Genomic DNA, 27345 nt, shown 5'->3' with positions numbered 1-27345 from the left:
TTAAGTGTCATTGATTTTTGAAAAGAGAGTCACATGTCAACTATGCGTTGCTATTATTACAATGTTCGTTGGTTGCACTTTATTGTAGAATAGGTTTGAGAAGTTTTGTCAGGACTCCATGAAAGGGGAATGTCCCCTTTGCGCAAAGAGAGTGTTCACGAATCCTCTTTTTGTAAAATGAGACATTTCACTACTATAATTGCTCATATGTTCACACAAATAGTAGGGGTCCCAAAGCCCACTTTCTGAGGGTAGGGTGGTCACATCATGACATAATTTAATTTCACCTATTTTCTCATAGAATGGGTCCTTCTACATAGGTTTTCAGATGTGTGCTCTCTTGCGAAACCATATTATTTATGGTTTAGCGTTGGTTGTGATGAAAAAATAATTACCCGAAAGTTTAGGGGTAGGGGAAATGTAATTGTGCAAATCACCCCGATTGCATGCAGTTATGTTAAGTTATTTGGTATCATTGTAAAGCCTATGAACTATGGTACTCATAGCTGGGTCACATTTACCCTTGAGGTCACTGAGTACAATCTCAGGGGTCAAAAGGTCAAGGACGGAAGGGGTAGGTGAAAAATTTGGATGTGCCACAATACTTTGCCTCCTGTGGCTTGAGGACTGAATAAAAATGAAACCAATTAATGCTGATTTTAAGAGTGCCTTATATGACAGTTTTTTATTTCCAAACCAGACTACAGGACGTAAGGGTTTGTTGGATTAACCCCTTCCCTTCTGGGAGCAAAATCAGAAAATCGGCAAAAATTAGTTTTTTCATTAAATATTTTGTAGAAGATCATGTCATTGCTCAGTTTGCTGTGAAATGGGTACTTAGGTTATTGTGAGTAATTTTACACTTCTAGGAGCTTGGTTATCCACAACTAAAAAACATTAACCCCTTATGCCTCGTCAGGGCCCTGAATCAGGGCCTGCGGTGCCTTGTACAAAGCTTATACATTAAGAAAACAAGATAGAAAGGTTTGGAATGATGAGGTCAACGCAGGATGGATAATTTAGGCATCAATGTATTCTGGCTCATTTTCATGAATGTTTGCACACTTCAATGGATCCCGACAGCATTTGCATGCAAGGGTGCATTGAACTCCGTTCTTCCTACAGCGGCAACGCGATCTCCATTTGTCCTTTCCACACTGACATCTTGTTGGTTGCAATTTAGGTTTAGGTGGTTTAGTCATGAGAGTAGCCATGAGACAGCCATCTTTAAGGTGTCTGCCAAAGTCTGTTGGAGGTGGCAGCATAGGTATAGGAGAAGTTGCCCTCTTCCAAATCAGAATCTGGTACAAAGCTCTCATCAAATGTAGGTAGAGAGCGTCAGAGGTTGGGGGAATGGATCGAATATCAGATTTCTTAGCTTGGAAAAGGTGACATCGGAGCTCATCCAAAGATCCAGAGAAATCTTTTCTTCGGTAGAGGGCACAGATGTACTTCCGAGCTGATTCTTTGATGGCTTCAGATACTTCAGTGCTAACACCAGGCATGCCGTATTCAGCTAGTGGTTGCAGAGTCTTGTCGCAATCCAATGAAATCATCAGGGCACGCTTCTTGCCACAATTGAAAAAGTAGCCCACGCTGTCACAGCCTGTCAGTGGGTATGTGGATAAAAGAGAAGAACTTGTGTGGGTGGAGTACCGGCTTGAAAGGAACTGAGCAATCCAATGACAAGGAATACAGACATCAAACTTCTGTACCCACAGTTAGAGAAGCCCATCTATCCTGGGAACATGATAGATTGATAGCATCACGATGTCTGTATCTGTTGCGGAAATAACAGCTCTTGCGCAGTCTTGCTCTGCAACAGAATATGCAAGATGCGCAAATATCCTTGTGTCTGCTTCTTCGTGCCCCTCACAAGACAGCTGTTCGGTACTCTGGACACCAAGGTGTGACAACACTTTTGCTGGTCCATTTGCCATGCCTCCCAAAACCAAAGTGAATCCAGCTGGAATGCATTCATGGTTCTTTGACCAAGCATTGCACAGGTACTCCTGAAGATGGTGCTTGTTTTCTCTGTTTGAAATGAAAGCTTTCCAGTTTGGAATCTTTAGGTTGTCTTGTGGAAGGAATGTCTTGCCTCGGAGATATGTACTTTCTCGGCGCAGTCTCTCCTCCATCTTCAGACTTCTTTCCTTGCTGAAGTCGTAACGATCTCCGACTACATGAACTGCATAACAATCTTTTGGTTGTGATCCTAGTATCTTTTGGAGGTACTTATTTGACAGTTCAAGGAAGGTAGAGGTTCCCATATCTTGGTAGCGCTGAATAAACGCCATCAGGTCTATAAAATAGACTGTCTTTTCATCAGATTCATGCATTTCTTTCTGCTCCCTCCATTCATCTGACATCTGTGTCTTTAGCATGGCTAGGAAGTCACATTTATTACCTTTCCTCGTTGTAAAGCCATTTGGGTGCAGGGTATCAGGTTTGAATATGGAGCTCGGATATTGTGTCCATTCATGAGAAAACTGCTCAATTTTGTCTTTCTCATCAAGGTTTTCTGCAAAACAAAGGCTACGAACCACAGATCGTTCTTCCTTGTAGAGCTCTTCGGTCTGGTCAAGAGTTGGCTTTTTATTAGTTTTCTCTACGAATGTCTTCAGTTTTACCGGGGCAACGTTTTCAGCATTTGCTTGCTCTGTTCTTTCGAGGGCATCCAAACCTTTCTCCTTTGCATCAACAAGTTCTAAAGACTACGTTGTTTGGCCAGTTGAGATGTTCATGAGCGCATCTCCCGAGAGCATGAAGGGATTGGTCATCTTCTCCTTGATAACAGCCTTTATATTTTGAAGCAAGCGTATATTTCGTTCTGCATTTGCAGTCTCAGGTCGTTGAGAGTCTTGGGTCAAGTTGGCCATTTCCAATGTTTTTTCTGATACAGCAGTCAAGGCAGGTAAAGCCCTGAGATACTTGGTGATTGTTTCCGGTCTTTGTGAGATTCCATGGAGAAGCTTTGTTTTGGCATCCTTGTTGTAAGTCTGCTCAAGCCCCATGTCAGACCAAACACCATTGAATTTATACCAGGAAGCTGTCGAACTGTAAAATTACCTTTTTCAAATTCTGATTTCACTGGCGTAGGAAGTTCTGTCATGGCTGCGAGGTAATGAGGTAAGCATGCAGTGTACTTGTTGTGCCCTGCAGAGACAATGTAAGGAAGCATTTCCTCTGTTGACTGGATATGAAGATCCCAGATCCCTGCTCTTTCAGCTGCAATAAATTTTATTCCATTGTGAGCTCGAAAAGGGAAATAAATGTAATGTACACTGAAGGCGGAATTAAGGGTGAATGGCCTTGGTTAGATCATTTGGTGTCAGTAAAGGGCAAAACTACATAAAAAAAGTTGTCTTACATTCAATGCAATGTACTAGTTAGCAAAACAATCAAGGTACATATGTTTGGCAAAATTACCTATTTTTGGCAAATTTCGGAGTTTCACTCTTAAGTACCTTAGGGTTAATCCTAACAACCTTGGCACCCACACATTTTTTTATGATTTAAAAAACTTTCTTATATTGTCTTCTACAATTCTACACCAATAGTTCACAACTTTTTCAATATTTGGAGGCATAGTGGGGTATTTAGACGGCCGGGGTCCCATATTTTCACTTACCCTTCCTGGTGATGACCTTTTGACCTCTAGCTCTGTACTCATTGACCCCATGATAATTTCAATATATTCATTTCGTAGCTTAGACTATACCATTTACACTGATACCAAACATCTGGATGAAGTCAGTAAGTAACATTGAGAAAAATGCATTTTAGTTTCCCCTACCCCTAATTTTCGGGTCATTATTATCCGACCCCAAAAACAGAATGAAGGCCTGAAAAATAGGTTTCGCAAGAGAAATGACTGAGCACACATCTGAAAACCTATGCAGGACAGTCTAAACTCTCAGAAAACACACCAAACCAAATTATGTCAGACTTGTCGGGGTTGCTCCTGTTTTATGCACATTTTTGCAGGCTGGGACCCCTACTAAAACCCAATCATCAGTCAGTCAAAGTTTAAACAAAATAAGCCCAATAAACACAAAGCGTCCTCAGAATAACGTTTGTGACATTTCACTAGTTTTTGAGGTTTCTTTGTGAAAGTGGGGTTTATAAAACCATTTTTTTCTGCAAAGATAAATGATATCTAGGCAAAATAGCATATATATTCTTGTTTAGGCTATTAAAGTCATCAATCTGACAGTGGTTTCAATAAAATATTGGCAAGACTTCGACCAATATTTAGACACTATATTTTGCAGATTAATACAAAGAGAGTGCTTACGAATCCAATTTTTTGTAAGGTGAGATATTTCACTGCAAAAACTTCTCATATATTTATTTTGTCACAGACCTAATAATCAGTCTGTCAAAGTTCTAACAAAATTGGTCAAAACATATAGCATCCTAAGAACAAAATAACTGTTAAATAACTAAAATTTATGTTCATCAAAGTCACTGTTTTCGAAAATCAACCATGCTTCCAGTCAGAGAATTCCTAGGTACACTAAACAATGATATATATATTAAGCATAGTATGTAAACTAGCAATTAATCTCTACCTGGGATGACACAGAAAGCATGTGAGGCTTGTTTTACAATAGAGAGTGCTTACAATCCTATTTTTTGTAAGTAGAGACATTTCACTGCAAAAACTGCTCATAAAAAAATTCATTTTGTCACAGACTTAATAATCAGTTTGTCAAAGTTCTAACACAATTGGCCAAAACATAAAGCGTCCTAAGAACAAAATAACTTCTATGATATTTGTAAAAGTTCTGTTCATCAAAGTCACTATTTTCGAAAATCAACCATGCTTCCAATCAGAGAAGTCCTAGGTACACTAAACAATGATATATATACATTAAGCATAGTATATTTACTGGCAATTAATCTCTACCTGGGGTGACACAGAAAGCATGTGAAGCTTGTTTTACAATAGAGAGTGCTTCCAAATCCTCTGTTTTGTGAGCTCATATATTCATGTAGTCACAGACCAAATAATCAGTTTGTCAAAGTTCCATCAAAATTAGTCCAAATATAAAGCGTCCTAAGAACAAAATAACTTTTACGATCTTTGTAAAATTTTGTTCATCAAAGTCACTATTTTCAAAAATCAACCATGCTTCCAGTCAGGCTGAAAGGGTGGATGTTGTCCTGGGTGCCGACAATTGGTACCCAGGTTCGAGACCGACTGGACAATAAGCACCCTGGGTGCCATTACACTAGACAAACAGCACCCAGTTTCTTCTTCTACACTTTTTCTATACCTACAACCGAGGTTGGCCCCACGCTCGCGGAGGTCACGTGACACGATAACCATCATTTTGCAAGATGGCGACCGTCCCTGTTTCCAACCGCGCTCTAAAAAAATTTCTTTCATCAATTCTATCTTATTCAAACGGGGTATTCGTCTCTAAGGGGAGAAAGATAAAGAACGATTTAGTCGAAGTTGTGCAGGGTGAGGAAGGGCCTGATTATAGGCTGAAAATATGTTATTTTTATTTCGCGCATTGCTAATGACGCAAGTACCACGGCGCGAGATAAAACGAGATTGCAAGAAACGTCATCGTCCCTAAGATCCGTAAGCCAGGCAAAAAGAAGCTGGGTGCTGTTTGTCTAGTGTAATGGCACCCAGGTGCTTATTGTCTAGTCGATCTCGAACCTGGGTACCATTTGTCGGCACCGAGGACGACATCCACCCTTTCAGCTCCAGTCAGGTATACTGGCATCCTACCTGGCATTTCAAATTAAGATTCTCGCCAATTTCCCTAAATAGCTTGTGTTTGGTCTTAATTCTAGTAATTTGTCTGTTAAGACCTAATTGGCCAGGCACATTGTTAATTGGATCCAGGTCTATGATGAATGTTAATTGATTAATTGCAATTTAACTTGAACATTGGTACATTTATCAGTTAACCCTTTTGCAGAGGGAATTGTCCTAGAATCTTTACAATCATCATTATCTTGATAGCCGTGTTTTCACTATTGAAAACCATAACGGTATACTGGAAATTTGATATACCTATTTCTAATGCCTAAGCAACAAATAAAGTTAAAGTTATGAATAGAAAAAGAGAGAATTCAAATGATATTTAAAAAAAATATTGTGTACCTTTTTTACCTATTCATGCCATTTGGTGTACCTATTTTTCCAGTACCTTTTTTCCTGTACCGTTATTTCCGGTACTTTTTTTCCTGTGCCTTTATTTCGAACAGAAGCAAATTGGACTTTTAAGAAGGATTCTCTCCATCGATTGTAAAGCACGAGACGTCGTCATTGGCACGAGAAAAATTAAGGGTACCCTGTGTAACCGAGTGTTTAGTTCGTCGGGCCTCTCTGCCGCCAATGTCATGTTTGTAAATCCAACATGTAGGCCTAGACGTATCACCAGGGAGGAGAATGGAATTTAGATTCGGTAAAAACTTTATGTGCCAATCTAAACCGGAAAAACCATAAACTATTGAAGCTTTTACTTTCACCCTTTTGATCGCTTTTTTTGATTCGTTCTCTGTGTATGATTTTTATTGCATATTTGGAGTTTTTTTTTTTTTTTTTTTTTTTTTACAATAAATTATTATTAATTATTATTTCCTGTACCTTTATTTCCGAACCTTTTTTCCTGTACCTTTTTTCCTGTACCTTTATACCTAGATTCTTCCAGTCAGTGTACATGCAATCCTAGCTACACTAAACAATGATATAAATATTAAGCATAGTATATATACTGGTGATTAAGGTGACACATACCGCATTGTTTAGAATTACGCTTCTTTATACACCTATGGTTATGTAATAATCACACAAAGTAACTGTGACCCGTATCCTCAACTCAAAGGAGGTGTTAAACCCTGCTGCCTTCGGTTGGATTAGTAACAGGGAGGGCGGCTGATCTATGGAACAGCCTCCTTGCTATTGCTTGGAGTTACGCTTTGGTCGGGAACAATGGACGATATTGAGGGAAGATAACATATAAACTAAATCGGGATCAAGGGCGCTATAAACGTTATGTCAAAGTTAAAGAAGTCATATGTAAACATATCCTTATATTTTGTTGCTAACGGGTTATAAATCTTATTACTATCCACTTTTTTAGGTGGGTTAACCACTTTTGTAAAATCCGGTCTATATACAACTTTTGGGAGTTGAATAAAATCCTGTCCATGAGACCAACGGTTCCTACTACGCCAAGACTTTGGTGAAATAACGTGTGGCCAAAAAATTACCATTTCTATTTATCTAACATTAATGTTACTATTAAATCCCAATGTACAGGATGTAGTAATAGGAAAAAAGGGTAAGACTGAAAATGGCCTTTTTCCAAAATTTAGCTAGAAAACGAATGTTTCTTATGCTTGTTTTAGGAATAGTCGTTGATTGTCGTACTCTCATTATCCTATTACTGATTAAACAACAGGAACTTACCGTAAATTGTAAAAACTATGTGCTACCTGGAAATGATAGCAGAACAGAAATTCGCTGAACTGTACATAGTGGTCGCTGAACAGCTACGGTTATCAACTGTGGTCATTCGCAGTGTTGGATCCGTTGAGATAATCTTCGTGCGGTGAGTCCGCAGTACCTGTGCCACGTTGGCAGTCCTCTTTATGGCCGCGCGGTTTGTCCGCAATGCTTGTGCCATGTTGGCAGTTATGTTTATGGTCGCATTTGTAAAAACGTGAGGTTCGTAAAATGACCCTCGAATACTTATGACCGCCGAGCTACATCTATTAGATACAACCGAAAGTACGCCAACATATTTCCAGAAAGTTCTTGTTCCAACAATTATTTTGAATGTATTCTTAGGGTCGGTGCAACATTTGTCGCTGTAGGTTGACGGTTAGATAAGCATAGCAAGATTTGAAGCCTGTGCGAATACGAGCCGATGTGTACAGCTTTCCACGTATTTTACCTCGTAACGTCTGGAATTGTCGCAGAACAAGAGCAGCTGTACGAGACGCGCACCAGTCTAGCTCATATTAATATCAACACCCATGACTTGTGATATCTCCCAAAATACCAGACCAATTTCAATGTGATTTGCACAGGGTTGTAGCAAATCCTATTTCCATATGAACATTCTTATTACAATGAAATGCGTGATTGTCTTCATTTTGTAATTGGCCATTAAAGAAAGGTCCAGAAAAAATCTTTTATTTCGTGAATAATTCCAGCAAAAAAATCACCAGTACAGCAAGAACTATAGATAATTTACATAGGTCACATGCACTTTCGAGGATAAGCGCCAAAAGTTTGACGAGAAAATGACAGCTCGGCACGCCTCCCGAAGAATTTCTGGGGTGTTTTCATGTTGATATCATATCTGAGTTTCGAGCTATCATGCGTTTTCTACAAAAATACCAACATGCAATAGATACTATTTCTGTTGACCTTTGAAATCTGCCCCAAAAATTCCACCACCTCAACATGCACTGTGCCATGTTATGGGGCCCTGTGTTCACAAGCAAAGACAAGATATAATATGTTACTCGTTTTGGTATTCCAATTATTGCACAAAAAAATTCAAACCTCATTCAATGGAAGAGGGACATAAGTATCCCATTCATCGGCATACCTTTATGGTGTAACTGGACAGGTCACTTATTTCACTCGGACTACAGCTGTTGAATTGATGTCTTTAGCAAGAATTATAAAGAATATTAAATTTGGTTCACAATATGACCCTTATTTCTGTAACTAAATTTGTGTTTTCCGTCGATTTTCTCTTTGAAATCTATCACAACAGTTCTTATTATTGTTCATAGCCTAGCTGAATTTGTATGCAGTTTTGTTTCTCATCAAATTTATTTCGTTAACTGCTGTTTTTTTTGAGAAAATCTGTTTTTGTGGTCATTTTTCCGTTTATTTCGTGGATATTTTGGGCGATGTCCGTTTACTCGATAACTGCTTTTAAAATCAAATAAAAGGTTTTTAAGGTATCTGATATGAACTGATATTACTATTTGTCGTTTTGGATTGTCGTTGGACGTTGACTGTTGAACAGTTATGCAGGAATGACGAAAGTATGTCGACAGTGCTGTGAGTATATTCACTTCATGAATTAGAACCTTTCCCTTTGAGAATGCCGAATTGTGAAATAGAACATGATTGACGAACCTGGTGTTTTTCGCCAAAATTCATCACGTGTGCACGTTTGATATGTTTATTGCAATTTATTTCTTATTTTTGAGGATAATTTTGACGTGTTCTTATAGAGTATTGCGTAATTGATTTTCGTAAGTGTGGACCGTCTTCTAAGTTTTCAAGGAGGTAAATTTCAATCGAAGGGCTAAAAGCTAAATAGCTCAATTAGTTGTCGCTTGACAAGCTGTTTCGGTGGTCTAGTGGATACACTCTCTTCCTATCACACGGTAGACCCAAGTTACCCTTTCACCGCCGTAGTCGCAATATTCCGACCACACGGCAAGGCGCCAATATTTCAACACTGAACTTAGTTCACTCCCCTGTTACGAGAGTGTTCCCTGTTTTGTGTACATAGTGCAAGGCCACTGCCCGACACAAGTTTCAAGCCGGGTTGCGGTAGAAAGTTTTTTTGCTATTTCACCAATCAATCTATTCGTGAAAATTCTGAAGTCACATGAAAATGGCGTCCAGAAGAACAATTGCTTGAAATGAAGTTGTTGCAATTCTGAGGACGAATGACGGTATAATTTGACTACATTTTTGTAATTACGACCTTTACAATATTGGCCTACAGCCTGATATAGGCTACACAAGATTCTGAGTCTGAAAGTGAGGGGGAGGGTACCCCCCCCCCCCCCCCCCAGGTCAAGGTGCTCATCCTATGGATTTAAGTAGTGAATGTGACAGTGATGATCAGAATGTAGCACAGTACATTTTTAACAAGTTTATTTTTTAAGTTTACATCATAAACAACAACTTTTATATACAGCAGTGTGGCTCTAATCTACTTACTTACTTACTAATTTAAATAGCCATAAACGAAATAAGTACACCATAAAACACCTGTTCTGAAAACGTCATGACATGAATGACATTTGGTTTTAAAAAGGGAGTTTCTCTGTTATGTTGTCCTTTTGACCTAACGTGGGCTGTGGCCCTCGGTATTACCTAAGTTTCAGTGGCCTGTGGCCGAACCAAACTCATTGTGAACCTGACGCCGGTAGGCTTGTCTTTGTCAAATCTTCGCTTGCTGGTAGTGTATAGTTCTGAGAAAATGACTGTGTGCAACCAACCCATAACCTTCCTTGGGAGGGTAGCCGTGTTCTGAGCATACAGTGCAGTGGGACAGTGTCAGAAGTCACCGCAAATAGGAATCATCCAAGGTTGATTTTCAACCCGAAAAGGTCTGTTATTTTAGATATCAGCATGAAATCACACCAGGCAGTCTTATTTTTTGCTGTACTACAACACCATTGCTTTTTTCGTGTTTTTTTTCAAGAAATAAAAAACAATTATTTTTGTCCTTTTGTAAATACACGATTACATAATGAAGACAATAATGCACTTCACTGTAATCATAAGGATGGCTTATCATAAACCGCGAGATGTGGAATGCGAAATCGCGAGATGCGAACCTTGGTGGGAGTACCACCCGCCACAGAATCTATTGCAATTATGGAATCTGAAAAGGCAAAGATTCATGAGACCGAGGCTATAGTAGGAATCCATCCTTATTTTTATTTACACTTCGATGCCAGATTTGTTTTTCATTCATGGTACTGTCACAAACTAATTCCGTTCTCGCCGATTTTTTTTCCGACATGCCAGTGAGATTCCATACTTGCCGTGAAGTTACTCTCTCAATTGAGTGTCTTTGATGTGTTATGATTTGCTCGGGAACAATGTATGTTTTGGCATTACCAGTATCATCTGAAAAACGTGAACATATTGATTGACAAAACATTGGAAATCCCCGCGAGTGTGGCTTTTCAAACGGCTTTCGGCCAATGTGCATACGATAATGTAAAAATAACTCCACGGAGTCAAACCCATCACCGTATGTTATAAAGCTCTTGCACAATCTCGTACTGCATGCCATGCCCCCTCGCGGTAGAATGCGAAGAAAATAAGTTGATCCTCTTCAAAATAGTTTGCAAAGTAAAGACTTCTTAGGGCGGATGAGGCAGGGCGCCCCCTCATCAGTTTCAGGAGGAGGAATTTGGTTATGGAGTTTGGTTGCTACGAGCCCCTGTCAGAGATTATCACTAAATTCCCTGAAAGTCAGTCGTGTGTTTGGACATGTACATGCATGTACCGGCCGCGAGTTTTTTTTCCTGGACGTTTGGGGCAGTACAGTGTACATTTGTACACAGAGTCTCAACCAATCAGAGTTCGACTTTGAATGACGTCAGTATGCACGCACGTGCATGTTGTTTACAATCTGGACTTAGTAATTTTCAGTATTGGGAAGTCTTTGATGTGGATTCCTTTTGCGCATCACTTTTGACCATCAAAATCCCAATTCGAATTCAAATTCTCTTTAATGACCAGGGGGTATATATTCCAAGGAGTTCAAAGAAACACCACGGGCTGGAGATATTAAAGGGTCACCTGCCTGCCTTGCAATCTGTTTTCTATACTTTTTATGTGCCTGTGGGATCAATCACTGAATACAGTTCCACTGGTCTAAAATTTAATTCCTCCAAGATTTTAGTGACAGTTACTACAATCTGGAGAGTCGAAACCTCTCTTGTGAACAGGTAATACTGGTACATGAAGGAAAAGAAAGGCAAAGTTTCAAATATGATTTAACTGATTATTCATAGTTTCCACATGTTGTGAGAAGTGATAGACAATACATCTCTTAAGTGTACTTTCTAACATAGAGTGTACTCTTATGCTGGCTTCAGAAATTTGATTTATACTCTATAGTATAGTTACATCAAAGAATCATAAAAAAGAGTGGGTTGAGCCACTGTAAATGACAGCAAGGACTCAAAGGAGTCCCATCTTACATCAATAATATTCAAAACTGCTTCCGAAACACATTTACAGGGTGACCCCCAAAATCTTTTACTAAAATCATCAATCTTACCCACTGGCTATACAAAATTTAGCACTAATGATGCCTTTAATTGACTTGAGCTCAGGAGATTAATTACTTTGTACTATGAGTCTTTCCAAGGCTCTGATTGCTCTCAACACATCTGACACCCAAAACAGAAATATAGCCTTTCTTTTGGCATCTGTAGATCAGGGACCAGTCTACCGATTCAGATGATTCTTGTACCACTGAGCTGCATTTGCTCTCTACTACCCAACGGTACTTTCTTCTTAGTAATTCAGTTAAACAGTTCATCACCATGTTGCATTGTGTGTACTCTTTTTACAACTGAGCCCAATTTTGTGGCAATGGTCCTGTTGTGTTCTTTTATCCCCTATGTGCCGCTAGTGTACACACACATGAGTAAGTAATGAGTGTTGCCATGGTAGAGCTTAGGCCAATCCAGTGAGTGGGTAGTAATATAGAAATTAGCAAAAATAGCTCACGGTGTTTAAAATTGAATCTACTTTGGTTAGATCAACAAAGTTACAAGTAAAATGTGAAAACTTTGTAGTGTGTGCGTGTTGTATTCGATGGATAAGACCCCTTTGATGCAGGTGTGTCCGTTTATAATTGATCATGACCGTGATTTATCTGTCATCCCGAAATCATTTCAGGCCAGGTAACCATTGAAATAGGATGTTGGTTGGGACAATGACAGAACATTCCCTTCTATTCTATTGTTAGAACTGTCCAAAGTCTATCGGTACAGTTCAACAGTTCTAGAATTGTTCCATACCACAACAAACCAAATGGCTTGGAGGAATTGATCGAATAACGTTTGAGGGATATGAGGTCTTCTTTGCGAAATTGCTGCCCATAAGCCCGCAGCACACTAGCCGCCAACTTCGGCGTTAACTGGCGTTTTTTGCCGCAAGAGTCCTGAACGCCTGAAAAATCCCTTGTCTGCTACGAACGGCGTCGGCGAACGCGACTTGCCGCCACTTGCCGCAACTAAACGCCAAATATCTAACAAGTTTGATTTTTGACGCGTGTCGCCGCGTTTGAACGCAAGAAGAAGCCAGGTGTGCTACGGATTGCAGCCTGAATTGGCGTCGGCGGCGAGGCTATGGCCAATCAGTATGCGTCTTGATGTCACATGATTTCAAAATGGCAGCCTAAAGTGGCGGAAAAGACGCTACTGGACGCCGATTCTGGGCAGGTGTGCTCTGACCAGGATCCACTGGCCGCCTAACGTCAGCTGAACGGTTCCTGTCACCAAAGTTGGCGGCTAGTGTGCTGCGGGCTTTATCCCGCACTGATGGCGGATTTACGCGGTGAATTTACACAGAATAGCACCCGGCTGAAACGCCATATTGTCCTGGTCGAAATATGATGGAAGGGCATATGATTCATCAACTCTAAATGTCCCAGACTGAATGTCCCCAACCACTAGAGCAGCAGTTAGAATTATCATGTCGGATGACTGCAAAGCCCGTGGTCACTAAAATTGGGATATTCATTTTGCCAAACTGCAGACAAACTCGGCCAAAATGTATATTTTTCCTACAAGATTATATTGTTTTCCTCTGCCAAATGGATTACTTTTATTTTGTATGCCTATATCTCTGGTAAAATCTTAAACACCACTGAAAATTACATCTGCCAATTTCTACCGGAGTGACATGATCAGACATAAAGACATATTACAAAACTTTCTTTATTATTATGACATACACTGACCCGGGATTTAAGAATCTTCAGAGGACAACTCTACTACTGATGATTGAACCAACAAAGCAATTTTCAATGTCTTAAAAAGTCAAGGCTGTTCACTCTGTTTCATTTGTAAAGAAAACGTGACTATGTAAGCATGATTTCACCTTCTGTGATTACTGGAGTATCTGTCAAGGATGGGCTTTAAGAGGCAGAGATACTGGATGAAGTCCAAAACGTGAAAATGAAATAAAATAAAGAATGCTACTTGCTAACTGATATCAAAGATATATTTGGGATTAGTAACAAATATTGAATGAATGAAACAGTCTTTCAGGTTGACCAATCTTCCTAGTTATGAGAAAGAAAATAATTTTTTGGTGCAAGGAATAAGCAAACCTGTTGACTTTTCTCTGCCCAAAACCTTATCAATGCGTGAATAAGGGCGTGAATAGAATAAGAGTCATTTGCTAGGACAAGCTGGCATTTTGCAGAAAAAAAATCACCTACTTGTAGATAGTTTATTAGGGAATAGTGATTTTATTTGCAGCTTTTTCAATTTCTTCCGATGGGCTTAATCATGAGGTTTTGAAGGGAACCAGTTTTGGACCCACCTTGCACTGAAGGCTAATGTACAGACATGGGCATAGGCCTACAAATGTCTTTTGGTGATAGAATTTCTTAATCAATGTTTCAATTGCCCTGTTCGGCTGTAAGGGGAGAGCATTAGCGTCATTTTGAGACCCAAACCATTACAAACCTCTAAAAACTGCGACCGCAAGGTAGCGGTTGAAAAGTGGCAACTTCATTAAAAAATTGAGGAAATCCAAGTTAGAGGTTTTTTTTAACTAATCTGTTTTTGCTGATACCCCTATCTGTGAAGGTATACGGTGATGTAAATTCCGAGCGACGAATCGCAACGCTTCCGTATCATTTTTTGAGAAGCTGGGTTCCCCAAGTTGAACCACGCCCAGGACTGACGGCCCCTGACCCGATGTCAAGCAGATAGACTTTATAGACTTTCTTTTCTTTCATTGTAAACGTTCATATTTTTATGTTGTGTAGATGCTATTTAGCCAGTTTTGGTGCGTCTGTTTCACATCGGTGAATGCTAGACGTTATTTCATTGGCCATGAGAATTATCGACATGTTGATTGTCTTCTAATTGGTTAATTTGGATATTGAATCTCGAAGTTCGCATTTCGAAGTTCGCATTTCGAAGTTCGTATTTCGAAGTTCGAAGTTCGTATCTCGAATTTCGTATTTCGAATGATCCTTCTGGGCTTTCGTAGTACGCCTAATATACGTAAAATGGGCCTTTTGTTCAGGCACCCTTCAGCCGGCTAAATAGCGTCAACACAGTATATATTTCTCTCCCAACTGGATGACGTCACAAGCGGGGATCAGGGAAAATCAGTTGGTTTTTTGGAGCCGCAAGGAATGGATCGTCCTCCGGCTCGTTCCCGCTTTTCAAACTTCCTCAGGTAAATATATCCAATTTCCCACTTTCTTGCCGTATTTCTATCTCGATTTACCCTTGGGTGTGTTTTTGTCCTGTTTCACCGAGCCTATAGTGGCCGATGTTTGTACTTCGGTGTCTGTGTGACCCGTTTTTTATCTTATTTTGCTTTCGTTCTTGGAGCCTGCGGTGGCCCACGTCGAGCCTGCGGTGGCCGATTTCTTTTGGAGCCTGCGGTGGCCCATTTTGATTTTAGAGCCTGCGGTGGCCTATGCTCAGAGCTTGTGGTGGCCTATGTTCAGAGCCTGTGGTGGCCCACGTTCAGAGCCTGCGTGGCAAATTCGTGATGATTTTCTTTCTCTCTCGGTCATGCGGTGACCTGTTTTTTGTCTGTGTCAAAAGAGTACTAAAAAATTTCTTCATGTGGCTTGATTACTGTACTTTCGGCCAGGCCCCCAGTAAATTGATCCGCATCGAGGTCAGAGGAACACGCCCAAAAAATGGCGTTTCTTAGTTGTCGTTTTTTCTCTTTAGCACTAATCCCACAGTAGAATCCTGCTTAGACCCAGTTCAGAGCCTTACAGCACTCTTCACGCTATTCTATTTACGCTATTGATACTATATACTATTGGTTCCTCCCAGAATTACCAGGGCGTTTTTTTCCCCAAGCTCAGGCTAAAAGTAAATTTCTCTATTCAACAGTCCGTCCATACGTCTTAGTGTTACGTGAGATTGTCCAGACGAACAAAGAAGGGGATCGATGTACGCAACACGTCACAATTCTTCAACACCATCGACCCATTGGGATCGTTCTTAGTTACGCAACAGTTCGAGGGCCAACCAAAAAAATCGCCTACAACATAGACCGGCACATTTTCGATTCGGCAGCAGTCACGTCAACATGGCCTCTCCCGGTTATCAGCACCCAAGTTGTACCTGAAGGAAGGACACTCCCTAAGGGGTTGAGACGCTCTACCAGTCGTGATTAGAGTTCAACAAGTTAGTTACAGCAATAAAAGAGGTCGAATTCGCGAGTCTATCAAAGAAGTACCCGTTGATGTCCTACTAGGGTGAAGATCTTGACAAAGAAATAAAAAAGGTAGCCGGCTACGATATGAAGGTATGTAGAACGTCTTTAATAACTCGTATATCCTACTTCAAGCAAAGACGCATGCCAACGCCCCAGCCCTGTTTAGATGCGGTCACAATTCTCCATCCACGACGTTGGACCCCTCCTTCATTTTCCAATCCTTCTTGTCAGAGCAGATCTCTCCCGCGAGTTGCAGTGCCCCGGATGCAGAGGACGTGACGCGATAACAGCACGCCACCTACCCAACTTGCTTCTCCAGGCAGACTTGGGAAGTCGGCCCAGGCCGTTGTTTTTTCTTTTGCAACCACTGCATTCGCTGGGGGTTAGCACGATTCTAGAGATCTAAAATTCCAACATGAACTGCACCGCCAGAAGAGCTCCTTTCATAAGGAAAAGTTGTAACACTCATCTCCAGAGTATGACGACGCATCAGCCTCTGCGGTACATTATAAGAGTAACCTTCTCAACGCTTCGTATCGCGGTACCGTGTGCAAGATCCACATCTACAGAAAAATCTTCTGAAAAGTTTTAGTATATCGACACAAAATTACCACGAACGGGCAAGACCCCCGGAGCACAAAAATCTCACTATGACCTATACACGTTTGCGTTATTCCAACGATATGATCTCAATTTCAGACCTTCTCAGAACTGGCCCAGAAAGAGGACAACCTTGGAAATAGACGTGTGGTCACGCATTGTGCAGTTTTACAAGCGAACGCAACTGGCGCACCGGCAAGTCAGGCCCCACCCGCGACTGCCGACGGGCAAGAAAAAGCGGCTGCCGAGCAGACAACTGGAAAAAAGAGGGTAAGCATGTCTCCACATCATTTCTCAGTTGCAGCCGACGAGACGTATAGGCCTCTCGCAGATTCACCCTATTGTCCTGAAATAAATAAACAAATAAATATAAATAAATAAATATAAATAAATAAATAAATAAATAAAAATAAATATATAAATAAATAAAAATAAATAAAACAAAAATAAATATAATTCATTTCAGCCACGAGAAGGAAGAACCCCCCCCCCCCCCCACCACCACACGTCATACATCGATCTATTGATATTAACCAGAGAACCCCCCCCCCCACCACTCCCATCGTAGTTCGAAAGTCCTTTAGCCGACGCAGCATCCCTTCAATGGTCGAGTGGACATGCAAACTGATAGAAATCCTCATACACTCTGCTTTTTGTTGTTTTTTTTATGTTACGTCAGCCACAGACATTTTAGGAGGTGCACATCTCTGTACGCATCAAAGGGCGATCCAATAGCATTTCAGCCACCAAGGCAAGACCTATTATATTCCGATCTTCCCACTTCACGACAACTCTGCAGTTCTTCAAAATTCGCGCAGGATTGACCTTATTCCATTTAACATTTGTTGGGCAAAAGACTATCGACTATCCTGGTAATACCGTCTGTCTTGTTTTTTCTTTAGACAATCGAACAATGCTCTCCTTAATCTACGGAAACAATCGAACCAACCGAAAGGATGAACGCCATCGAGAAAGAGATAAAGAATATAAAGGAATCGAACGACAAGGGAAGCGTCCAGACCGCCTTGGCCCAGGTACGAACTCTCTCTCTACGTGTATCAGCCTCCAATCCCATCCTCCTGGCAGCAGTAGAGAACCTGTACGATATTGCAGAGTCTGTAAACCACAGCGATAAAGAAGTGTTCAAGTTAACACTTAAGGCATGCAGGGAAAATGACACAGGCGGCCCCCTTCAGGGTCTCGTAGTTAAACTCCTAGGCAACGACACAGCAAAGAAAACCCAGACAGCCGTAGATAGCTGGAAAAAAGCCCTCAGAAAAGAGGAAAGGGAAAAAGTTAAAGAAAAGCCTGGCCCATCCAAGGAAGCGGCTAACCCCCTCCCCTCCCCGGAATTTTTGGCGCCCCCCCCCCCATGGGTCCCTCCTATTGGCAACCGCCTTTCAGAGGGCACAACACCGGTAGATCAAGGGGCCCAGGCAGAGGTTGGGGTGCGTAAAGGGGAGCGAATAGCGGGTTTAGGGGACGCTCATGTTATTTCTGTAAATCTTCAGACCATTTTGTGTCATCTTGTCCCTATAACACCTTCAAAGACGTCAAGACCGAAAAATAGATGAACGATTGGGTAACGACCCAGACTAGGCCTATGCGACTCAATTCATGCCAAGTACCGGTCACTCTTTCTGCCTCTCTCCTAGGGACACTGATTTCCTAGGAAGGGGTGGAGAGGGTCGCCTCTCTGGTTGACTTGTGCTGGATTCTTGAGATTTTCAGTCTTTCACTCGTCATTTTCAGGCGATCCCTTCGTGGGAATTCGACACCTCGTTCGATGTGGTAAAAGCTACACACGAAAAACGCGACAATCCAGCATGGGTCAATTACATGGTTGACCCTCTCCACTCCCCCCAGGAGAATCCATCCATAATTGAAAAAGACTGGAATAATTTTCGGTGCAACGACTGGAACCAGCTCCTGGAATCTTTACCTTTACGTGACCCCAATAATTTGGTAGCAGGTGAATTGCATAGGCCCACATCATTGATTAACTGGAACCGGGTACTAACGGAAGTGAACGATGAACAATCCATATTGGTTAAAAAATGATTGAATGAAGGCGTGGACGTACACGATTTCTTAAAAACATTCAAAGGCAGCTTCAACGGGGTCCTTCTTGAGAGCGACATCCCTCCGCCAACCATCATCCACAACCACAAACTATGCGAACCTTTCAAAGACAAAATTGCTCAACAACTTGAGGAGGGTATCAGAAACCGGTCCCTAGAACTACTAGGAAAGGTTGGGGAGGTCGAACCACCTCGCCTAGTCCATCCTCTACTAATGGTCATTCAGCCAAACAAACACAGGTTATGCAACGACCAAAGACTTCGAATTATTCATGAAATCAATGCCATTCTCTTTAGAGGGTCTAAAATTAATCCCGTCCTTGTTGGAAGAAGGGGATCGGCATACATAGGGGTCCGATTGTCCGAACGATCAAAGACCTTCTTCGGGGTGGAATTCGCGGGCTATTACTTTGTCTATAACACACTCCCGTTCGGCTGGAGCATCTCCCCGTTTATATAATTATCAAACAATCGGCATGCAAGCAACATCATTTCTGCGGTTGAAAGGAATAGTGACATTCCAATACTTAGACAATCGCTTCTTAGGCTCTTGGGCTCCTGCATCGAGCTCAAAATTTGATAAAACCGGTATCGCCATCTTCCTTAACGCATCGGTCTTGTCGGCCCTTGGATTCACTTTTCAGTTTTCCAAATCCTTATGGAACCCAGTCTTGAGTATGAAACATTTGGTCCTCATAGCCCATTCAGACACAAGACACTTCGAGATAACCCTGGATAAAAAACAAAGGTTCATTGAGCTGAGGGAGTTCATCTTGTCTTCTGAATGTGTAGACGTAAAAATTCTGCAAAAATTGTTGGGAAAATGCATCTACTTATATCCCTGCGTGGCGGCCGCAAGACTTTACGTTAGGGCTATAGCGAGAGGAATCGGACTCGCCAATGAATCTCATAGGTCGATAGCCGTATCGGGGGACCTCAAAGAATAGGTTAAATTCTGGAGATTCATTGACGACTTCGATAGGTGGTATAAATGGAGAGGAGAACGTCACACGGACATAACATTGTCCATGGACGCAAGCTCCTTTGCTTGGGGAGCCATCCTTCCAGATGGGGTTAGCTGTAGTGATCTGTGGCAAAGGGGAGACAAGAGGCCCATTCATTTAAAAGAATGCGAGGCACTACTCAACGCGCTAGAATCAATTCCCGAAACTCTAAAAGACCGAAGGGCAGACGTCCGGGTTGACAATCAAGCATTGGTTGAATCCTGGAACAATCAGAAAAGCAAAGACCCAGAGCTGGTGAAGCTCCTGAAGCGCATATTCCAATGGGTCTCGTCACTCAACTGTGACCTCAAACTTTTATACATACCCTCAGCAGACAATCTAGCCGACGCCCCCTCCAGAAGGTTATCACTTGGGGATGTAAAACTGTCGAAAGCCTCGTGGGGAAAAATCGAAAATTTGTTCGGACCCCACTCCTTCGATCTGATCCCCACTCCCCAATCCGCGGGGGTCAATGTTCTCGCTCAAACACTAAACAGCACAGAAATATACCACTGTTTCCCTCCATTCCGTATGGCTGGAACCATCCTCGCTTTCCTGTTGGGCGAATGCTGCCGACCTCTAACGGTAACGATGGTAGTGCCGAAGTTACGGTCCCCCGCCTCCTGGTGGCCTAGATTCAAATCAGTAACCGCATCCGCGCAGCGCTTGGGATGCGTTGATGATATTGGAATAATCGAAGCCCCCTCAAAAAGCGGTTTCGCGCCAATAAAGCTGAATCACGAACTGTGGGTAGGCAGATTAAACTTGGTATAATTTTGTGGCCTGTTCTCGATTAAAGCATCCAGATTTCTATGGCTTAACACAGTGGGTCGACTCCCTCCTAGATGGTCATAACTCTAAACCTTCCCAGCAAAGGAAATCAAAGTTACAGTTGGAACTCGAATCATTCTTAGCAGAATCGGGCTCCACGATTGCATCGTGTACACCGTATCAAGTGTGCCTATTCCTAGCCTGGTGCGACTCTAAAGGAAAAACTGCTATCCATGAGGTTACTTGTGCGAGTATTGGGGATAGAACCCCAACCTGCCTTTGTCCCCCGAGGCTGGCCTACGGCACAGTGTCGACAAAGATCTCGCAGCTAAGATCAATATTTGATCTAGCAGGACCAACCCAGAATAATCCCGCGAGATCTCCTCTTGTGACAACATATCTAACACAAATTAGGGAGGAACAAAGTAAATCAAGGGTATCCCCGCGTCAAGCAAAACCTTGAACAAATCAGACTCATATCGTTGTATATAGACAGAAAACTGGACCACAATGAATTGAGTGTCCCTAATAAAATTATATACGCAAGAGACCAAGCATTGTTCAAATTGATGTTCTATGGTGGTGACCGAGCCCACGACGCGGGCGTAATGATATCCCAGGAGAACAGATGTCTCCCTCTGAAAAAAAAGTTTTTTGATTAAACACACGTGGGGAAAAACCTATAGGGTAGATAAACCAAAAACGTTCACGGTACTGAAAACCGATGATCCAGTCACATGTCCCGTACGCGGCATCGATTTGTACTTAAATGAAGCCTCCGCGCACGGGGGAAAACTGAAGAAAGGCTATTTCAGGCCCATAAAATCGAGAAAGGTTCTAGACAAACCGCTATCATACGAAGCTATCTATAAGCGACTCAAATTTTACTTAGACACCCTAGGTATAAACCAAGGGGAGACACCACACAGTCTCAGGGGCGGGTGTGCGATATCCATGGGTGAAACTATCCGCACAGACCTGTCTTCAATCATGAATCAAATGGGGTGGGCCACTGAATCATCGGCACAACACTATGCCCGATCAGACTGGCAGGATCAGGCGGCCTCAATGGATCGACGAGTCCATTCCCCCACCAGCGAACGGGGTGAAATTCGTCGAGATGCCAGACCTGGAAAATTAGATCCATAGACAGGGCCCCCGGAGACAATTTTGCTCGACCCTTCAATACCCCATGTCTCGAATTTAGTGGTAAAACAGACATGTATTTCTCCAAAAAATTCCTCTATTTTTGCAGGCGTCAGGAGATGATGGTATATTCTGGGAAGATAACAGCTGGGAGTCGGACGGTGTACGCTCTTTCTGGCTTTGTAACTCTGGTAATTTCGACAAATGTCGCTTCTACCTGTTATTCGCCAGCTACCACATTCTCTCGCCTTGTAATTCGTTTTCTTCCACCTAGTCCCGAATGGAACATACGAGATATATGAGTTGGAGATATCCAAGATTGGATGACATTGATTAAATTTTGAAAGGCACGGGCTAATAAGAAGTTAGCTCTCGCTTTCTTCGGTAAAAAATGTGTAAAGCAACGTGTAAATGTACACCTACTCAAGAAATTAGTATTGGAAACTGTATTTCATTTTGTAAGAAATAAAAGAAAGAAAATATATCACATCTCGACATCACTTATTTTACATCGGCCCTCTGATCTTCTATCGTAGAGTTGGGTTTTTTAGGTTTGGGTGATCAACTCTAACATAGAAAATCATGGGGCCACTCTCCTCGCTAGAGGTAGGCACTTCTAGTGGCACGAAGAAGTGATGGTGGGGAGCCAATAGCCCCCACATCTTCACTAACATGAGATCCTGCACGTGATGTCACACCAATTCTGGATACGGAGTTATCCTAACTGGATGACGTCACAAGCGGGGATCAGGGAAAATCAGTTGGTTTTTTGGAGCCCGCGGAGCGAGGGCAAACTCAGGCAGCGAAGGAGAAAGGAAGTGGAGCCCGCAGTGCGAAGGCAAACTCTGGAAGTGGAGCCCGCCTCAGCTATGCGGATTTTTGTTGCCCCTCCCCCCTTCCGCCCAGCGATTCCTGGATCGGCATCATGTGCATGTCTCTTGTTGGTTCATAGCCAATTGCCCCCACATCTTCACTAACATGAGATCCTGCACGTGATGTCACACCAATTCTGGATACGGAGTTTTGGATTAAATTTGTTATTTGCATAACTTTGTTCTGAATTCTTTTGAATAGTGTCTTAGGCGAAGAACACGTCAGGCATTTCCTGACAGTTGGAAGGCCAGTTGTGGGAGTTAGTTAGATCTAATTTGCAATCGTTGAGTATTTGGAGGCACGTCGAGGATTGTTATGCCTCATGGATAAGGTTCTATTGTCGGACACTATAAAAAGGGAAACCACATATTGTGGTGAGTACAGTAGTTTAATGGAAGGAAACACACGTTGAAGTGGCCTCCATCATCAGTAACTTCACGTACACATCGCAGACTCTCGAATGAAAACTGCAATACGGGTGTGTCGAGGCATTAAATAATTCGAATTACGATGTAAACTGTATGAAACTGTCCTCAGAAATGCACCGAACTTTGAAACTTTTTTTTGTATTGTTGAAATATAAACAGCTGGGGGCGGATTCCGTTGGTACCGTACCGGGGGATTCATCTTCGTCTCGCTGATCGCAGCACCGTCCTTCAGATGGTAAAACCCCGAAAAACTATGTTTTGCGCTGACAATATCGATTCGACACATAGCTGAAGTTCTTTGCATGGCCATTCTACTTCAGACTTAAAAAATTGAGCAATTCCAACCAGCGGTTAATGAGGAGATAGAATAAATAACGCCATATACGGATCTAGTAATAATATAATATAGATAAGAATGATACACCCGGTTAGCCCACGTGACTGATATTTACACAACTCACAGATGATTGTTTCCTCTCGCTTATGCAATCCTTGCCTTGGAAAATAATCGAATCAACATATTTTATGTGGCTCCACGCTCGACATCATAATAAAAAACAGCAAATTCAGCTTCTGTACCAACCTACCAAGACAGGCTGCTGTTCCCGTACTTGCAGGAGTTTGATGATAATTTTACACAGATGTGCTCATGAAAGTTGCATCTTTTTTAGTCAATCTGATGTCAAAAGTATGTCCGCCCTCATAGTTGTGGTGCTGTTTTTTAAAAACTAACAGCATGCAGGATCCGGCCGAGTAACCTGGCATGTTGGTTCCAAGGATCACGGTTTGAGCTCAAGCTGTGCGGGTAAGAGCAGAGGGCGAAAGAGGTGTTTTGCCCCCCCCCACACACACACACCCACCCATGTTAGAGTCCCCTAAAGACAGTTCACTGTATATCTACTTCAACAATACGACTATGTGCTTATTCACTGATGTCTTTCTTCCAGATGAGATTTTGAAGGAATTGTGTCGACAGGTCAAAACTCGCCGGGACCTTGAAAAAGAATGCAAACTCATCCAAGGTAAGGGTCTTATCTTATCTCTCATCATTGTGGATGCAACATATTATATATAAGATATATTTTACATTAAGAATAATGGCTCCAAGTGCGCACCTTATTGAACATTTTTTGTATAGCTCTCAAGACGGAGTGCGCCTCCAACCCCTTCACCAGAGATGACATTAGTTATGTACATATTCAAAAGAACTGTTGCGGCTTAATGACGAATTTTGAGATTATTTTGTGACTATCACACATCAGCCATGTCAGCGTGCCATATTCACAATAAAATAATAATACCAAAAGACGGATTCCGGAATAAAAGCGAACCTGTGTTTTGAACGATTCAGAAATATTCATAGCAATAGATAAACCATTAGCATGCAAATATAGTGATATTTACACCTGTTTCCATGAAGGGTGTTTAATTAAGTGCTTGTCGAATTGGTTCGATAGTGATAATGGTGTCAAGTGATGATGGTCGATGGTGGCAGGGTAAAGAAGATTCTCGCCGTTCGAGGGACTCATCAAGTGTCTTAAGGATACGGCTCTGGTTCAGAGAGCTGAAGTCAAGTGACAACGATCCTTACACTCATATTTGCTGTGTTAAGTAATCAGATCGGATGAAATAAAAATAACTATTCGCGTAATAACTTTTCTCTCAAAATATTTTTGTTTTTTTTTACTCTTAAAGCTGATGGGTCAAATGTACATTCCCGAGTAAGACAAAAGCCGAGCTCTCGGGATTGTTCGTGATGGGCAGTTGGATCTTCTACTGAATAGACCCATTACCACCAGTGCACACATCGAAGTGAGGCATTCTCTGCATACGCCGTACGGTGCACATCGCCAATAATCGCCAATTTCCACTTGTTTTTGTATTAGACTATACCCAACTCTAAAACAGAAACACACTCCGGCAAAAGGGCAAAGTAGTGTCCCGTCACTACAAGAAAAAAAAACTTAATAATAAGCTTAACGCTGCCGACCTCATCCTGGAGGAAAATGAACCGAAAATACCTCAAATTATACATAGGTTAGCACGAAATACCAAACTTGATTATAGATATACCTTGTCGCCCCTCCAAACTGCCAATGCCTCAAGATACAGAGTGCTCAATAAAAATGTTTGACTTACAAACTGGTTAATATATTTTATTATTTTGGCATTTACCCTCAAACATACATATGCACTTGAAGAGAAAGCTCTCTCGATTAATTTGACACCAGCAGAATCATAATCATTCCATGGTTGACCGCCCAGAAAGGACTTTATTGACTCATGTGAAATCTCACTTGTGCCAACTTCTCAGTGGTTAAACAGGACAAAGAGGAAGCATTCCCAACATTTAATTTTATTCACAGTTGAACACAAATACGAAAATTACAAAATGAATCTGTTAAATGTCAATCTTCCACTTTGAATAAAATTAAAATGTAAAAGATTGCTTCCTCTTTGTCTTTTGCCCTGTTCAACCATTGAAATGTTGGCGCAAGTCAGATTTCACACGAGTCAATAAAATATGTCCTGCGCAGTCAACCATGGAATGATTTTGAATCTCCTGCTGTCAAATTATTCGAGAGAGCTTGCTCTTCAGGTACATACATACTGTATAGTATGGATTAATCGGTCGTCCCGCGAAACTTGTTCGAATGGAAAGTCGTTGAATATCAAGGTTCAGGTAACTATTAATCAACCCGTCATCCGCGAAAATAGTGGTCTGGTCAATTTCATTAGTGCTCAGGCCTACTCGTCTGCATTCACTGCTTGGGTGAATGACCATCGTGCTGAACTGCATTAACCCCTGGCAGTAGTAGGGTTGAAGAAAACTGATGACACCTGTTTTCATGAATTCTATTTTGTTCTTGAAACTTTGACCATTCGTCACAGGATTTCTACACAAAAAAGAATTGTAAACAGGGTATATGGTAGGTTTACGCCAAATCATGGTCTAAATCTTCATCTAAATTTATAAATTCAAGACCATCGTCTTCGGCATTTTCGAAAAAAAAAGTTATCGAAATCAACGATAACTTCGTCAACGTGTTCTGGAACAGGTGGTTCATCAGGTTGCAACAGCCTACATGCACGCCAGGACGTGTGGACTGCCTCTTAATTTATGGCGGCCCAGGAGTAACTTATGATTTGCAAAACTGTCTGTCTGGTTATAGGTTCGCAACGACCATTTTCATCAGTGTTGTCGATTTTCCAGGTTTTCCACCTTCTTCGCATGTTGATTTTAAAGGATCGGATGATTGTTCGATCAAGGGGTTGAACCAGCGAGGTACATCTCCCTGGGACTATCTCTACAAAACCCCGCGCATCTTCAATGTGAAAATGCACCTGTGCATTTCGATGGGCCGGGAACATGTCCCATATCAACAGGAACGGAAATTCGTCCCCTACAAGGGGAATGAGACAATCGTTCACCCCTGAAAGATGGCCCAACCCGTCTCAGACAGCGATGGCGATTTAGCGGATCCTGCGGATTCTGCGGAACCTGCGGAATCTGGTCTGCAGCGGATTTTCTATGTTATGGGTATCCGGTCGTTTCGCTCCCTGACGTTTTCGCCCCCAGCCTTTTCGCCTCCAAACTTAGCCTAATACTATTAGGCCCAACGTGGTGGCGCTGAAAGTGCCCGCGCCGTGATGTAATGTAATCAAGCTAAATCAAGAGAGTGTCTGAGAGTCACTTTACCCAAAAATTAGTCGTTTCGCCTATTGGCATTGGCATTTAATCCAAATGACTATAAAAAAGTCCACGAGTAGGCCCATGTGCCATAATAAGCTCTCAAGACCTGAACATAGGCCTACAGTAATTTCTGACTAAGGCCTTACATCTAAAATGCAATGAAATACCACGATATTAACAAATTAACGAATGAGCGAAAATGACGTGTGTTTTTCGGGTGCGTAACGACTTACACGATTACGGGTCAACTCGGCCTATTACCAACTCGGCCTACCAACTCGGCCTGGGTTATAGGTCTCGTTAGGGAGTTTTTCCCAAATGTACGCGATGATGACGTGTCCCATTAACAGGACGTAACATCTATTTTAAAATGCGTTTCCAAAGTGAATGCATGAGGACAACCCAGTCGTGTCGTATATCACTGGAAACGCCCGATTCCCCTGATTCTGCAGAATGTTAAATCGGACATTTTATTTCTTTAAATAAATCATAAGCGTCGCATTTGCTCATAGCTCTGTTCACCATACCAAATGGCAATATTGCCAATTGGGCCGGACAATCA

At 41.8% G+C, this 27345-nt stretch overlaps 1 protein-coding gene across 2 annotated transcripts in view; it reads left to right on the top strand.

Moving 5' to 3' along the window:
* Window positions 1-27345, top strand: part of LOC135482669 (SKI family transcriptional corepressor 1-like) — a 149056-nt gene that overhangs the window by 84415 nt on the left and 37296 nt on the right. For both annotated transcript variants that reach the window (XR_010446254.1, XM_064762920.1), the window contains exon 5: window positions 24037-24111. Coding sequence is in view for 1 of the 2 variants with exons in the window: in XM_064762920.1 (XP_064618990.1) it covers window positions 24037-24111 (75 nt within the window). In the remaining variant the exon portion in view is untranslated. The remainder of the gene's footprint in view (window positions 1-24036; window positions 24112-27345) is intronic.

The sequence above is a fragment of the Lineus longissimus genome, chromosome 2, assembly GCF_910592395.1.
Source record: "Lineus longissimus chromosome 2, tnLinLong1.2, whole genome shotgun sequence".
NCBI classification, from domain to species: Eukaryota; Metazoa; Nemertea; class Pilidiophora; order Heteronemertea; family Lineidae; genus Lineus; species Lineus longissimus.
This window is presented reverse-complemented; position numbering and strand designations above follow the sequence as displayed.